A 14,641-nucleotide genomic window follows, 5' to 3' on the forward strand; every position below is an offset into this window, starting at 1 on the left:
CAAAATAGGAGAGAAAAACAGGACCTACTAAGTGTGCCCTTATCAACCCTTTTTGTGTTACCAATGTTTTTTCTGTGTTCCCTCATTTCTCATTGTTAAAACGTCGTTGTTTTTTCTTGGACAGATTGTTGCATCTCTGAGCATTTTGCGTAGCTGGCGCGCAATGACGTGTACAGTAGGCGGGATACTCCGTACAACAGTGTTCTGATAGGCAGTTGCTTAGACACGTCACTTGATTGACAGCTTTCCGGTTTCCGGTTCATTCCGCTGTTCGCAGAAGTTGCCAGTCACAGGAGCCACAATGGCGTTTGTAGTCTCCTTCAGATAGGGCTGTAGGTGATATTAAATCCACTAGCATCGCCCTAAATATAGGCCTGGTTGATTCCCAGAGCCATTGATAATAAACTGGAACATCTACTGCACACGAAAATACTATGATTTCTAATCAATATTGAATTTATAGTGGATAAAACTTGCATTAAAAGGGAACATGTAAACAGTACCAACCGGGTCAAGTTTTCATTTTGTTCGAGAAACGAGCGGCTTTTAATGAAGGCATTTGCTTGTTTCTGAATGCTAAGACCGTAACTCTGTGGAATAAAAGCACCTTTACTTAACTTGGCACCGGACAAGGACACCTTTCACAAAGGGACTTTTTGTTTTTTTACGGTTCAGCTTGCTAGCCGCCAAGCATTAGCTAGCGATGCTAGCTAAATTTGAGACGGAGACGACACCACAATGCTCCGATGTCTGCTTGGGATCTTTTTCATTCACTGACTAATTCAAAGTACTATACTTTACATCACTGGAAAATCACCGTGACATTTTTCAGCTTTGACAAACTATGTTGGGAATCTCAGAGGAATGAATTGGCTTTGAGGAGGACTGGACGTGACAGGCCTGTTGTGTTTATTTTGTGTATTCTTGCCCTGTATCTGCTTAGTAACACGTTTGTTTTGGCATTTGGAAGAGCTACTGTTCTCTTGTGAATGAATTGCCTGGACTACCGAGGCCCAGTTGCAGGAGAGGCACCGACGCCGGCGTGAGGGATGCCTGGGTCGGACCGACACCATGGGACCAAGAGGAAGCCAGAATCCAGCAGCCTTAGCGGCGTGCCGCAGCAGATCCAGGCCTCGACTCGCACCTCCGCTGGAGACAAGACGAGCAAGGACGGCAAGGTGCATGTAAAATCTTCAATGTCCTCTTCTTCTACAAAACGCAAACGGCATAAATCAACCAAACATAATCGGGAATCCTCTGCAACTGGAGAAGAATATTTTACCCTCGGCGATGCGGCGCCACCTGGTGTCAACACGGTGAAGCCTCTCGTGGAGTACGATGATATCAGCTCGGACTCGGACACTTTTTCAGACCCTCCGTCCTCCAAGCCATCAGAGAGGGGGGCTGGGGACCGACTGGAGCCTTCACCAGACTTCGAAAGGCAGGTTATCGGGGGAGAAGCAGGTGGTAGGGAGAACAGGGGGCACAGACACTCCCGAAAAAAGCCCAAGGACCCTAACAAAGTTAGAGACCCTGGGAATGGCGATCGTGGCTACAAGAAAAAGAACAGCAAAGACCACGAGAAAGGGGGTGCTGGAAAGAGCAAAGAGAAGGCTGCCTCCTCAGGTGCATCATCCAAACACCATGTCCAGCCAGAGGGTGACTCCAAACGTGGGGAGCTGATGCTCTCCACACAGCCTGCAGCCAGTGTAGGTAGTACTACTTCCTCCACATCCTCATCTCGCAGCAAGGAAAGCAGCCGCTCAGGAAAGTCTCGCAAAGAGAAGCAGCAGCAGCGAAGAGAGGGCCGAGCAGCGGAGGGCAGCCACAGCTCCTCCCAGAGGAACCGAGCAGACAAGACCCACCGCAAGGCCTCTAAGAGCCTTAAGTCAAGCCCTAAGGGCAAGTCTTCGAATAGGGGTAGCCCACGCAGAAAGGGCACAAACTCTGCTCATTCACCCAGTCCCAGAAGAGTGGCTGGCAGCGAGAGTCCACAGGGCAGTGGGTATGGCCAGCAGGTGGATGACAGCTACTCCAGGCGGAGGGTGGCCCAGCAGAGCCCTAGTCCTTATGGGGACATGTCCCGCCGCAGCAGACAGAGATCAGACAGCCCTTATGGCAGCAGACATCGGTCTTCCAGCTATGAGAGGGACAGCAGCCCATACCCAAGGAGACGCTCCATCAGCCCCTATGGTGCCCGCAGGTCCTCCAGCAACAGCCCCATGTCTCGGTGAGTATAAACTGCAGTTTGGCCTTTTATCTTAAGGAATAATAGCTTTAACTTACACACACTTGTTGATTCGGATAATGGTAAGTATCTTCAGGCATGATGACGTAGAAGACCAATTTACCATTGTGCCATATTTGGTATTATGTTTGTATAGTGCTACTTGCTTTGGTGTTTTATAATTGAGGTTACAACATGACAAACTTGAATTGTGAGTTTAAAGTCTGGCTAACTTGTGGCACAGAGTCCCCAACCCTCCAGGTAATAGTAACTGTTAATGAAAGCTTGCCAGTAGATTCTCTTGAACACCCTATACTGTGGGCATACACTTGGGGGTGAAAAAATGAAAAGCTGGTGCTGTTAACACAGGCAGGTGAATGCATGGTTTCACTACAGCTGTTTAATTTTGCATTGCAAAATGTAAACCACCGAACTTTAGCTAACAGGATGCAGTCAACACAACTTTCATTTTTAGATCACCTTTCATGCAAACATGCAGCCCTAAGTGATCCACATTAGAATAACAGGAATACAAATCTATTAATAAAAGTCAATAAAATAATCAGAAAGATATAAAATGTTAAACCTAGGTTTGCAGCTTAAAAATAAGGCTTTAACATCTGACTAAAGTTTAGGCCATAGCAATCCTGATCAAAGCCACTCATTATTTCTAGTTGCCACATTCAGTGTGAAGGATAGAGCTGCAGTTTGTGATTTTAACAGTAAACGTTAGAAAACTCACTCTTAATATAGCGCTCCTTTTTTATGAAGAAGTGCAGGATAAAATATGAAGTGTTTGTCATTCTAAAATGTATTTCTTTTGTTTAGCCGCTCTGGTCGCTCCAGGAGTCGCTCCCCGGTGCACTACTCGACTTCTCGTCGCTCCACCTCTCGTTCCCGTAGCAAGAGACATTCTTCCTCTGTTGCTGCGGGGGCCAGCTCCCACAGCAGTCGGCCAACTAGCCGCTCCCCTCCCTCCTCCCGCCTGCCACTCAACTCCAGCCTCGGAGCAGAGCTGAGTCGCAGGAAGAAAGAACGACAGGCTGCTGAGGCGGCTGCTCGTGCTAGTGGTGGTGCTGCCACCCCTCCTCCAGCAGCACGTAAACCTGCAGGCACCTCCTCCCTAAGGCCCACTAAACCTGCAGCTCCCCAACCAGAAAAAGACTCAACACCAGCTGAACCTCTGCCCGCACCACCTGCGCCCTTATCCCAGGATGCTCCCAGCGGTGAAGATCAGTTTTCTGCACCTCTACCTTCCTCTTCCACTTCCTCTCCTGCACCTCCTCCTCCCTCGCCTCCTGCTCCACCAGCTCCAGCCACCCAGATTCCTCCACCACAACCTCAGGCCGAAGCAAGTATTCAGCCTCCTACACCCTCAACCACATCCCAGGCCAAATCTCCAGCTCCTCCACGCAGCCCTGTCCGCCAGATCCCACTTCACAAGACGTCGACTCTGCCTCTCCTGCCTTTACCACCTGCACTGCTGGGAAACACTCAGGCCAGGTGAGCACCCCCTCAAGGGCTCAGACATACACCATATGTCCCACTGATCCTAATGCCCCCTTATCCCTTTTATCAAGTAAACGTTACCTTTTGTACAATGAATTTTATGCCTTTTTGCCACCCAGCAATACTTGCATCATAATACAGCTTTCAAGGTATCACTTTAGATTTCTTAAGTTGTGACAAGTTAATGCTATTATTTGTGACTCTTTTAGTCATCACTTAATTTGCAAAAATGTTATACTGCAAAAAAAAAATAATATATATTGACCCTTACGATGCGCAATCATGTTTCAAGTGTGTACAGTACATGGAACAAAAGAACACTCATGCGTACAAACTCAACTCATTCCACACCTGACTCCCCCTCAAACTAATTAAATATACATACAGTTAATATAAATGTTCACATAAAAAGATATGAACTTGAGCCGGAGGTTTAAAGTAGTACATTCAGTAGACTTTCACAACCAAGTTAGTGTTGTTGTTTCTTCCATAATTCGCAGAAATGGTCATAATGGTCTTACTGCTCGTTAAATGCTCTGTTAGGCCCCCATGCTCAACATTTCTAAGCGGAGTAAGAGGCAGCTGATAACTATACATTATTACAAATCCTCTTTGAATGTAAGCTTAAAGGCTCATGCTCTTCTCTGTCCCAACCTTCGAGGTACATGGTTTTTAGCCAATGGTTTTACAAAAACTAAATAAAAATAGCGATCTGGTGCACACCATTAGGACTACCCTTTTTAAAAGTACATATGTAATATTTGCTTCTCCTCTGTCCCTTCAATCATTCATACTTTCAGTCCAAAGAAGTCCACCCCTCCTCCACGGCCATCCAGGAAGGAGAAGGAGGTTCGCAGCCGGCCATCACTCATCGACCTCCCTTTACCACCCACCCTCCCTGGAGGTGACTCCTCGCCCCCACAGTCCCCCATCCGCCAGGCCACACCGCTACCCCAGGCAGTCCTTAAGAAGAGACCAAAGTCAGGTTCTTTGATTACTTACCAATGTCCAACCCCTTCTTCATTCCAAATCAAGTCTAATTGTTGTTTATTTGATGGTTTGCAGGATTTGCTGCCCACGATATGGTGAGCGCAAACATACCCAGAGTGACTGGGGCAAACGCTGTGTAGATAAATTCAATATTATTGGCATCATTGGGGAAGGCACCTACGGCCAAGTGTACAAGGCCAAGGACAAAGAAACTGGTAAGGGAGTTATATTTAGACGTGATTCACTGTGATACTCTTATGTGTTTAAAGTAAATACAGACAGAGTGTCAATTTTCATTGTGATATGTTCTCTTTTTAACATGGCAGGTGAACTGGTCGCGCTGAAGAAAGTGCGTTTGGACAATGAAAAGGAGGGTTTCCCCATCACAGCCATCAGAGAGATCAAGATCTTGCGGCAGCTCAAACACCGAAGTGTTGTCAACATGAAGGAAATTGTCACTGACAAGCAGGATGCACTTGACTTCAAAAAGGACAAAGGTAAATAAATGAATATAGCTGAATATAGTATGATGGTGCTTACGTCAAAATTACGGACCAGCTGCCTTTCTGGCTAAATACTGCATCAGAGCAAAGCAGAAAATAATAGTTTCTCCATCTCTTAAAGCTGCTGAGTTCTATATTGCACCTCGAACAACAAATAAATCCCGAGTTACGGATTCTTTACTTCCTCTACAGAAAAAAGGACAGTAAAAGAAACAATGTAGTTCAGAAATCCAAGTTTAAGTGTAAGCCTTCTGCCTGCCAGTTGTCCACCGGCAGACCGACCGGACACGCATCCCCTTTTATTTGGAGCTCCTTAAAAACAAAGCTTTCTCTGCTGACGGTCTATTCGACACAATTTTCATATTTTTGGAGAAATTATATATTTTTTGACTAACAGAAATATTGTTTTGTGACATCACTTTAAAGTGTTACATGGAAATAAGCATTTTGGTATAAGGGCGCACACCAAAAGTAAGAGGGTTCAGCGTCCCTGCTACCCAGTTTAGACAAAACTCGTTGGAGGTTTAGGCTGCATGCTATATGCAACAATTAGGACATACTACTGCAACTTGAACTTTGACCCATTAGCTCTGGCTGTGAGTAAGAATAACCCAAAAAAAGTATGCTGGCTTACAAACTGCGAAATGCCAGCAAATTCAGTAGGGCATCCTCAAATCTGTGGGCATACAGCATTTCACATACTATTTATTTAAGCCTTCTAAATATTTCCCTGACATAGCGACTAATATGGCAGTATGTTTTTGAAAAACACAGTAGGTAAACATTTCTGAGCCGGTCAAAGTACATGGCAATCTGTGTGCCACCTGCCAGACTCTCTCACCCCGAGACTTCATGCGTCAGGCTGTACACATTTTAGACATTTTTGAAGCTTCATTTAAACATCAAAATCAACATTTCCTGCTGTAGCCTACTACTTCTTTTTCTTTTGCGCCTCTCATAATACTATTCAAACGCTTTACTTTTGCACAGGTGCGGATATAATAGGTTACACTGCTAATAGACGTTTGTGTTGAATTAGATTCCAGTGCTGGCTGCATAGGATTGTATAGACTTGTAGGATCCAAACATATCCAATAACTCGAGCGCCATATAAAGTGAACATGTATCGGAATCAAATTGATCCAAATTCTACAACATGTTATGAAGCATTTATCCTTTTTAATAAACATTTTCATTTTGGATCTTTCCCATTTGCTAACACAAAGGCTGACACCTGTATTGATGGTGCGGTCTAGCAGCCATCTAAGGAAACAGACAAGTTATAATCATCACAGCAAGTTTATTTTAAATGTTTTTTTTTTTTTTAAATGTTGTCGGGGTAATGACGTCATAAATCATGAATCTGTTAAAAGCTTTATTCCAAAACCTAAACAGCTTAAAATGTAAAAATATGTGTATGATTATGTTTCCCATTTCTGAATACATCTTCCCTGTGTGCTCAGGTGCCTTTTACCTGGTGTTTGAGTACATGGACCATGACCTGATGGGCCTGTTGGAGTCGGGCCTGGTCCAGTTCTCCCATGAGCACGTCCGCAGCTTCATGCGCCAGCTGATGGAGGGTCTGGACTACTGCCATAAGAACAACTTCCTGCACAGAGACATCAAATGCTCCAACATACTGCTCAACAACAGGTAGGGAACGGAAGACATGGACACCAGAAGTGAAATATTGTTGTTTGTGTAGACAGGGGCTGTAGCAGCTCGGCCTTTACAATCAGTTGTTTAGCAGCTGTTTTAGATAACAGCAATGAAAGAGCAACTTCTAACAGACCCGTGCTTTATACAATACTGTGTCCTATCTACAAACAGTGAGCGTGAGAGCTAGAAGATGCTAATAAATATGAGCTGACAGAGCATTTACAGCAACACTGCAGGATTCCCTCCCTCTAGGGCTACAGTTTAGGTTTGTTTTGATTAGTGACTATCTGACAATTATGGTTTTTCTCAATCGATTGTTTGGTCTGTTAAATCATAAGAATATAGTGTATATTTAAGTCTTATAGTCCAAGGGGTTGTCTTTTTAGAAAGTTTATTTTAGTCCACCATCAATATTCACTTTTATATGATATGAAACAGAAAACCAGCAAGTCTCCTTATTGGATAGGCTGATATCAGCAAGTTATACTAATGACTACGTTATCAAAAAGAGTTCTCTTTTTCTGTCAATACACTAAGCAATAAATCCACTTACCCTGTACAGCTGACCGTAACGGACAGAGTTTGGACATTTGTGGAACTGAGAAGGGATAATCACTTTATTGATCGGCTCTCTTTTCAAAGTGCAGAATGCGTTTGTCAGTGACCTGAGGTTTGAATCAGTGTTTAGTAACCTGAATCAGACAAAAGTAGCTGTGAATAGTTGCATTAATAGCCTGTTCATAAATGTTTCTAAAACAAACGTGTTATTGAGAGCGACCTGTGCATTGTGCTTCCTGACCTTGGTTTGTTTCTTTGTATAGAGGTCAGATCAAACTTGCAGACTTTGGTTTGGCTCGACTCTACAGTTCAGAAGAAAGGTAAGGGAATATTGTTTGTACTCGTCTACATCTATATCCCTGTAAGCAAATGCAATGAATTGGGTCTTAGCTTGTGTTACTCACATCGCATTGAACTTTATCCAGAACAACATCAAGTGCCTAATTTTCACAAATGAAATATATAAATGTAATGATATGAAGTATGAAACAATTATAAAAAATAACACCTGCTTGTTGTCTGTTACTTATTCTACCGTCATTTACTCAGATTGAGAGTGTATATTAAATATAGTGGATTTCTTCCCGTTTGGCCATGTGTCATAGGCATCAATTGCTGATCAGACAAAATAATGTATGTTATGATTAAACCCTCATGGGGACATGGATCATCCTCTTCATTTACAATACATCTCCACTAGATGGCAGTGTGTCATATTTTTGTCAGTGATCCCTGTTAGTGAAACCTGAAACGTGTGTGTTTGTGCACTCCAGGTGTACATGCTTCGCAGTATGAATGTGTACCGAGTCTCACTGTCCTCTCTTCCTGCCCCCAGTCGGCCATACACTAATAAAGTAATCACACTATGGTATCGCCCCCCTGAACTCCTGCTGGGGGAGGAGAGGTACTCTCCAGCCATTGATGTATGGAGCTGTGGGTGAGTAGTCTGTCATGGCAGTACATATCTCTGTTGTACATGTACATTATTTCATCTTTCACATGCATACTCTTCTGTAATTGGTCTCATGTCGTGTAGTCTTCATAAACTCATGTGTCATTTCTCTAAAGCTCTTTTTTTTTTAATAAACAGTAAATCTGGTATGTCATCCCAACATCACTGAATAAATTATTCACGCAAAATGAGAAGCCATCAAAGTTTAAAAAAGATTGTTTACAAATGTTGTTTCTACCCACTATGCACTTAGTAGGCAAAAATGTGTAATTGTTAGGGATGAATCTTTGTTGCCGTAGAGACAGTATGTAGTGTATTCATGCAAAATGATTTCTTATCTTTGGAAAAATCACTTTGTTGTGAACATTTGCACTAGCTATAATGTACTACACAATGTCGACACCCGTACTATTTATGATTACTCATGGCAAAATCAGACAGGTAATGTAATCTTAAAGTCTGTGTACTAATTGAAATGTATCATTCCAAAGTAGTAATATGTATTGGTCACTGTTGGCAGTCGTTGACACTTTCAGATGATAAAAAGATCACGGCTGCACACTACCATTTAATGTAATAATGTAATAAGGCTGTCCTGAATATTTTGTCAGGATTCAAACGGATCCCCCCCTCCCAGATCTTTCAGTCAACATTTTCACTGTTATGACACCATTAGTTTGGATCCTAATTGGATGACTCAACAAAATGTAAAAAGTATTTAAAGTGTGCAGGCGCTACTTTTTCCTTATCGATGCTATTATTTATCCTCTGAAACCGTTCTTAAGCTTGAGTGTTTATTTTCATACTAACGCTACACAATCTGTCATGTCCCAGGTGTATTCTGGGAGAGCTCTTTACCAAGAAGCCCATCTTCCAGGCTAACCAGGAGCTTCTACAGCTAGAGCATATCAGGTAGGCTGACCTGTCCTAACCACAGCCACTTTAAAGTACAAACTGCTGCACACTTCAAAGCCTGAATTCTCTGTTTCTTTATCACTCATATTTGCCTTTCTGTCATGACCCTCAGCCGCCTGTGTGGGAGTCCCTGTCCTGCAGTCTGGCCGGACGTCATTAAACTTCCCCTCTTCAACACCATGAAACCCAAGAAGCAGTACAGACGGCGACTGCGGGAGGAGTTTGCCTTGTACGTAGCTCTGCTGAGCTTACCCACAAAAACTGTCATCTACCCTTAGTCTGTGTCCTCAGTTCTCAAATCTCTCCCCTTCTGCACAGTTTACCTTCTCCTGCCCTGGACCTGCTGGACCGAATGCTGACCCTTGACCCTGCGCGGCGCTGCACAGCAGAGCACGCTCTTGTCAGTGAATTTCTGAGTAATGTTGAGCCCAACAAGATGCCACCACCAGAGTCAGTATCCCGATGGCTGCCGCTTTCACCTTTTTGTCTTTACAGTATCATATGTCAGATTTGTTTCGTTGTTGTGAGAGATAATGAAAGAGCATTAAAATACACACTGAATAATTAGTTTGCTTATGTCTCATTCAGGACTGTCCTGTTTGCCTCATAAGATTTCTTTATTAATGGTTGCGCTATAATAATTTAGTTTTCCCGCATGTCTCCAGTCTTCCTCACCATCAGGACTGCCACGAACTGTGGAGTAAGAAGAGACGACGTGCACGTCAGAGCGGGGTGCCCGAGGATGTGCCTGTGCCCAAAGTGCCCCGTAAGGAACCGACAGGGACCTCGAGCGGAGAGAACAGCCGGCCCCAAATTAGCCCGGCTGGAGCCCCACCGCCTCCACCAGGAAAACCACCCCCCACAGTCAACTTAGAGAGTGAGTTGTCAGATAACAGCTACGTTTCAATATTCCATACACAACAAAGAACTGTGAACTACAGAGCATTTTTTTCTCTGCCCTATCATTCCTCTCCTTACTGCAGTACATACTGATGCACTGCTTTCCAATGAAAAGTCATTTAGAATTAGACCTCTTTGTTTGCCCTGTATTGCATTTTCATAGATTGAATTGTGGTTGTGTGTATTCGTCCAGGCCTGGGAGTAGCGGCAGACCAGCTGAACCCGACAGAGCTGGCAGTGCTGATGAACCTCCTCCAGGGGCAGACGGACCTCAGCCTGCCCCAGGTGGCCCAGCTCCTTAACCTCTCCAACCCAGAGACTCTCAGCCAGTCACTGTCTGCCCTCAGTGAGGCCTCTGACCAGCAGGGGGCTTCAGAGGACCAGGCCCACACTGCTGCCAGGTCCCAGCCCCCAGAGCCGCCTCCTGAACCCCAGGAACTCTCGCCGACACCCGGAGACCCCCCGCTCAGCCAGGAAGACCAGGCCAAACTGCTAGCTCTCCTTTTGGGCCACATCATCAAGCCTCAAAGGGAGGAGCAAGGCGATGAGAGCAATGGTGTCCAACAAGAGGAGGCACTAATGCTCGGCTCGGCCGCCTCTACTACTGATCGCAAGGGCAAGTCTGGGTTTAGTCTCTAGAGGGTGGAAAAAAGTGCAAAACTAAGGTCAAGTGAAAGCCACTGGGGATAAGAATGAGGAGAGCCGGGTAGAGGAAAAAATAATAGGAGCTGAATGACTCTAAATTCCTGTATACTCTAATAATGACGCTTTAGACTACCTGACGAAATCAACAAAATGATCAATTAACCAAATGAATTAGGCCATTAGACTTATCATTTATCCCCCACCCTCTCCTTCACCCCGACATTCCTTAACCACATGCGGTCCCCTTTTACCTCCCCACACATTGACAAAATGCAGTACTTCGCAAAATGTCTGGGTGTTCGTTGTCATGTGTCCCTGGTATTCGGGCAAAGGTTTGGTTCACATGGACGTCTCTCACTGGTGTACTCGATAAACCACAAGAAGGAAGAAAAGGGTTCACACTGTATTGTTCCCTTCCACGTTTCTCATCCTTTCTTGTTTCTTTCTCAGTTTGAGTTTTTCTGTATCTGTCCCATCTCCCAACGTGTTCCCATTTCATTTTCATTTCAAAGCAGGTGTCATGGATGCTTCACGGGGAGCGATGTTGCTTTGAACCGTCTGTAATGTCAGCCTTTTTATGAAGAAAGTCTAATAAATTATCAAGTGAAAATAAATGTTTGAATCTTTAGGCCTCACCTGCATGTGTTTCTTTTACCTTTGCTTTGTCACACATTTTCTTTTTCTTTTTTTTGAATGTTTACTTCAACTCAGATATTAATTAAAATGTTAATAGCAAGTGAAATAAAACTATTGACTGTGCTGCTGACACTGGAATGGTAACGGTCCTGTTTTCTTCGGGTTATTTCTCTTTTCATGCTGCTGAAACCCTTACCCTCGGATTTGCCTTGCACTGCTGTAGATTTTAAACCATTTCAAGACCAACCTGTGATCTGGTCCTGACCTTTATAATACTTAAAATATTCCTACATGAGTCACCCTATCTATTTTTCCAGCTTTACATGCCCTTCCTAACGTTTACTGCATTTTTTTCCCTTTTCTTTTTTTAAAGGAAAAACAAATGCATCTGCATCTGTTTTGCATACATTAATGCCAGTATTTTGGGATCATTATAGGAAGCAACTTCAAGGCTTAAATGTGTTAATAATAAGTGACGGTAAATCACAGTAAAATAAAACTTTTTTCCATACTCAACATTGACATTTACCATGTCTAAATAGGTGTATTATTGTAGAGTTTTCATAGGCCTGACATCTTTGTTTTCAGGGCTAAATATTTTAGCATTTAATATCGTTATAATCCATGTCAGTGTTAGCGACGTTAAGTTCATTGCAAACCAATATCTTATGTCTGTTCCTATAATGGTGATGTACTTAATGTGAAGAGTGCTCTGCTCTCCCTCTTGTGGTGAAGGTAGGAATGTCACTTAGGCCCATTTGAAAACTGAAACTTAGTGACTGTAAATAAGACTTAAAAGGATAAATAGGAGTAAGGGTCTTTGTGTGTCTACAATTAAGTTAAACATGTCAAATGTGTAGTACTTAATGTTTTGTCCTCCTTCCTGTTTGTCCCCTTCAGATGGTGCAGTATCAAAAAGGAAACCGCTTGGCGCCAACCAGGTGCCTCCATCTGGGGAGCAGCGTCCACCTTCTCCACCCGGGCCACCTCCATCGGCTCAACTTGGAAATGCCCAGCAGGCCGGGTCTGAGACCCAACCCAGCCAGGACATCAGCCCTGCCGTGGCAGCTGCTTTGCTCCAGCTCATCTCCCAGCAGGACTCGGAGGCTGGGGCCCCCCAAAGCAGCAAGGACCCATCTCCTGCTGCAAATGCCCGGGGAGAGCCCCCTCCACCCTGGATGGCTGACTCTCCACCTAAACCTTCGGCTGCAGCTGAGGCCACAGCAGGACTGGGGACTGCTGCTCCGAACACGGCAGCACAGTTCCCTAAAGACCAGGACCTCCGCTTCTCCCATGGAGCTGCCCGCTGAAGAAGGCAGAGGGACACCTACAGATTATGACTCACTGGACGATGAGCAGGTAGCTAAAGTTGAATCAAACATTTTGTAACGAATGTCTGAAAGAAAGAGTTTAAGGGCCTCCCAGGTCATGAACATCACTGCCCTCTGAAGAAGCTGTCCTCTTGAATCAGAGGGTGGGGGGTGGACCTGACTGTAAAACATTTAGGGTAAGTCACCACCTGCAGCCCCTTTGCTCTCAACCGTTGACTGAAGATCCCGACTTGAATGAAGTTTAGTTTCCAAATTGAGTGCCATGCACAACTGACACTCAAATTAGAAAGCAGTTTTGATTTTCTTTTTTTTTCAAAAACAAATGATTGTCATGTCCACTGCAGTGCCCACTTCTAAAAAAGTTCCAAGAGCTTTATGAAGATAAAGTCATTGTGCTCCACTCTGTAATGGAGCGGTGTCTGTCAGCGTGTGGTGGAAGCTAAAATCTGGTGTATCTGTATATTTGAGGCTATGAGCACACTGATAAGAACACTGGAGGTTTACGAGTGTCTCATTGATCGTCACCTGCTGGCTAGCTCCTGTTTTCAGCTTTGTGCCTCGTCTGTGACTCCAGCGACCCCTGAATGATCGCGGCTTGGCAAGGAAGTGTGGGAAAAGTACCGCTTTTGATGGCAACATTGTCCATCTGCAGGACTGATTTTTGTTTTGGTTTTCCGTTAAACACAAAGGCTGTTCCATGTTGTATTCAGTTTCTCATCAATTGAACTGAATTGCGATATGTTTTGGTCCATATGAAGATTTTACCAAACCTGTGTCACAGCAGTGCTCAGTTTTCAGTCTCAAAAATGGATTAAACCACTACATTGCACCGTATCGCTCCATGATACACCTGTATAAAGCTAGATACACGTACGTACGCACACACTGACTTTTCTGGCTTTTCCTGGTGGGCTGTGAAGGCCTTGTATGAAATGTTGTTGCCTCCCCGCCAACCTGTGCAACAAAAGCTTTTTCTTTTGCCGCAGTAATTTTCTATATAAAGATAATGATACATGCTTGAAAGTGTCCATGGTTTCTGTTTGCATTTTTTGGGTTTTGAAGAAAGGAGAAAATGATTTGTCTTTGAAAAAGAAAAAAATATTTTGTAAGATGTGTTTCCTTTGTTCAGTTTATTAAAGGAAGTTATGCGACCAGTTGAATTCTTTCTCTTGGCATCTCTGGATGTTTCTGTGAAGCGGCCACTAGATGGTAGGCATTCCCTCATACTTCAGCTCAATATACAGGAAGTGCTCACAGTTCGGACTCGACAAAGCCTGGTTAAAGTTGCAAGCTGCATTATGGTCCAAGACAGAAATGCTTTTTTCCCTAATACCCTTAGGATCTGGAAACTCATGTTTACAGATTTCCATTCTACAGGATATTTTTCATAGATCATAAAAGCAACGTTCTAATTGGAAATCCTTGAAAAGAGTTTCATTTTTATCTTTTTCAAGGTTTGAAAAGTGCTTGAGTTTTGAGTAAAGTACAACAATTGTAATCTGTATGTTTCATTTACATAATGGGAGATAAAGTGCTTGACATTTGTATTTGGACAATGTGGAGGAACACTGTACAAGGACAAAAAGCACACAAAGCATCAACTGAAATAATGAATATATTACCAATGAATATGCAATACTACATCTTGAACATTGAAAATATACAAAAATGCTAGACATTTTGTAGTTCATGTTTTATAAGGCATTTATCAATCCTGTTTAAATCTCCAAAATGCTTTCTCAATATTTAAGGCATGTTTATGAAAATGGACATAATATTTGATATTTTTTGTTATTAATGTAATATGTTGTATGCA

At 43.5% G+C, this 14,641-nt stretch overlaps 1 protein-coding gene across 1 annotated transcript; it reads left to right on the forward strand.

Moving 5' to 3' along the window:
* Positions 1–276: 276 nt before the first annotated feature.
* On the forward strand, positions 277–13,976 carry cdk12 (cyclin dependent kinase 12). The gene is made up of 14 exons (XM_063903721.1): positions 277–2,230; positions 3,056–3,730; positions 4,537–4,716; positions 4,802–4,941; positions 5,053–5,223; positions 6,693–6,882; positions 7,710–7,766; positions 8,282–8,383; positions 9,233–9,310; positions 9,426–9,542; positions 9,632–9,763; positions 9,979–10,190; positions 10,407–10,829; positions 12,395–13,976. The coding sequence occupies exons 1-14, from the start codon at positions 1,050–1,052 to the stop codon at positions 12,802–12,804; spliced, it is 4,068 nt and encodes a 1,355-aa protein (XP_063759791.1). The 5' UTR covers positions 277–1,049; the 3' UTR covers positions 12,805–13,976.
* Positions 13,977–14,641: the final 665 nt, after the last annotated feature.

Source organism: Eleginops maclovinus, chromosome 16, assembly GCF_036324505.1.
Source record: "Eleginops maclovinus isolate JMC-PN-2008 ecotype Puerto Natales chromosome 16, JC_Emac_rtc_rv5, whole genome shotgun sequence".
NCBI lineage: Eukaryota > Metazoa > Chordata > Actinopteri > Perciformes > Eleginopidae > Eleginops > Eleginops maclovinus.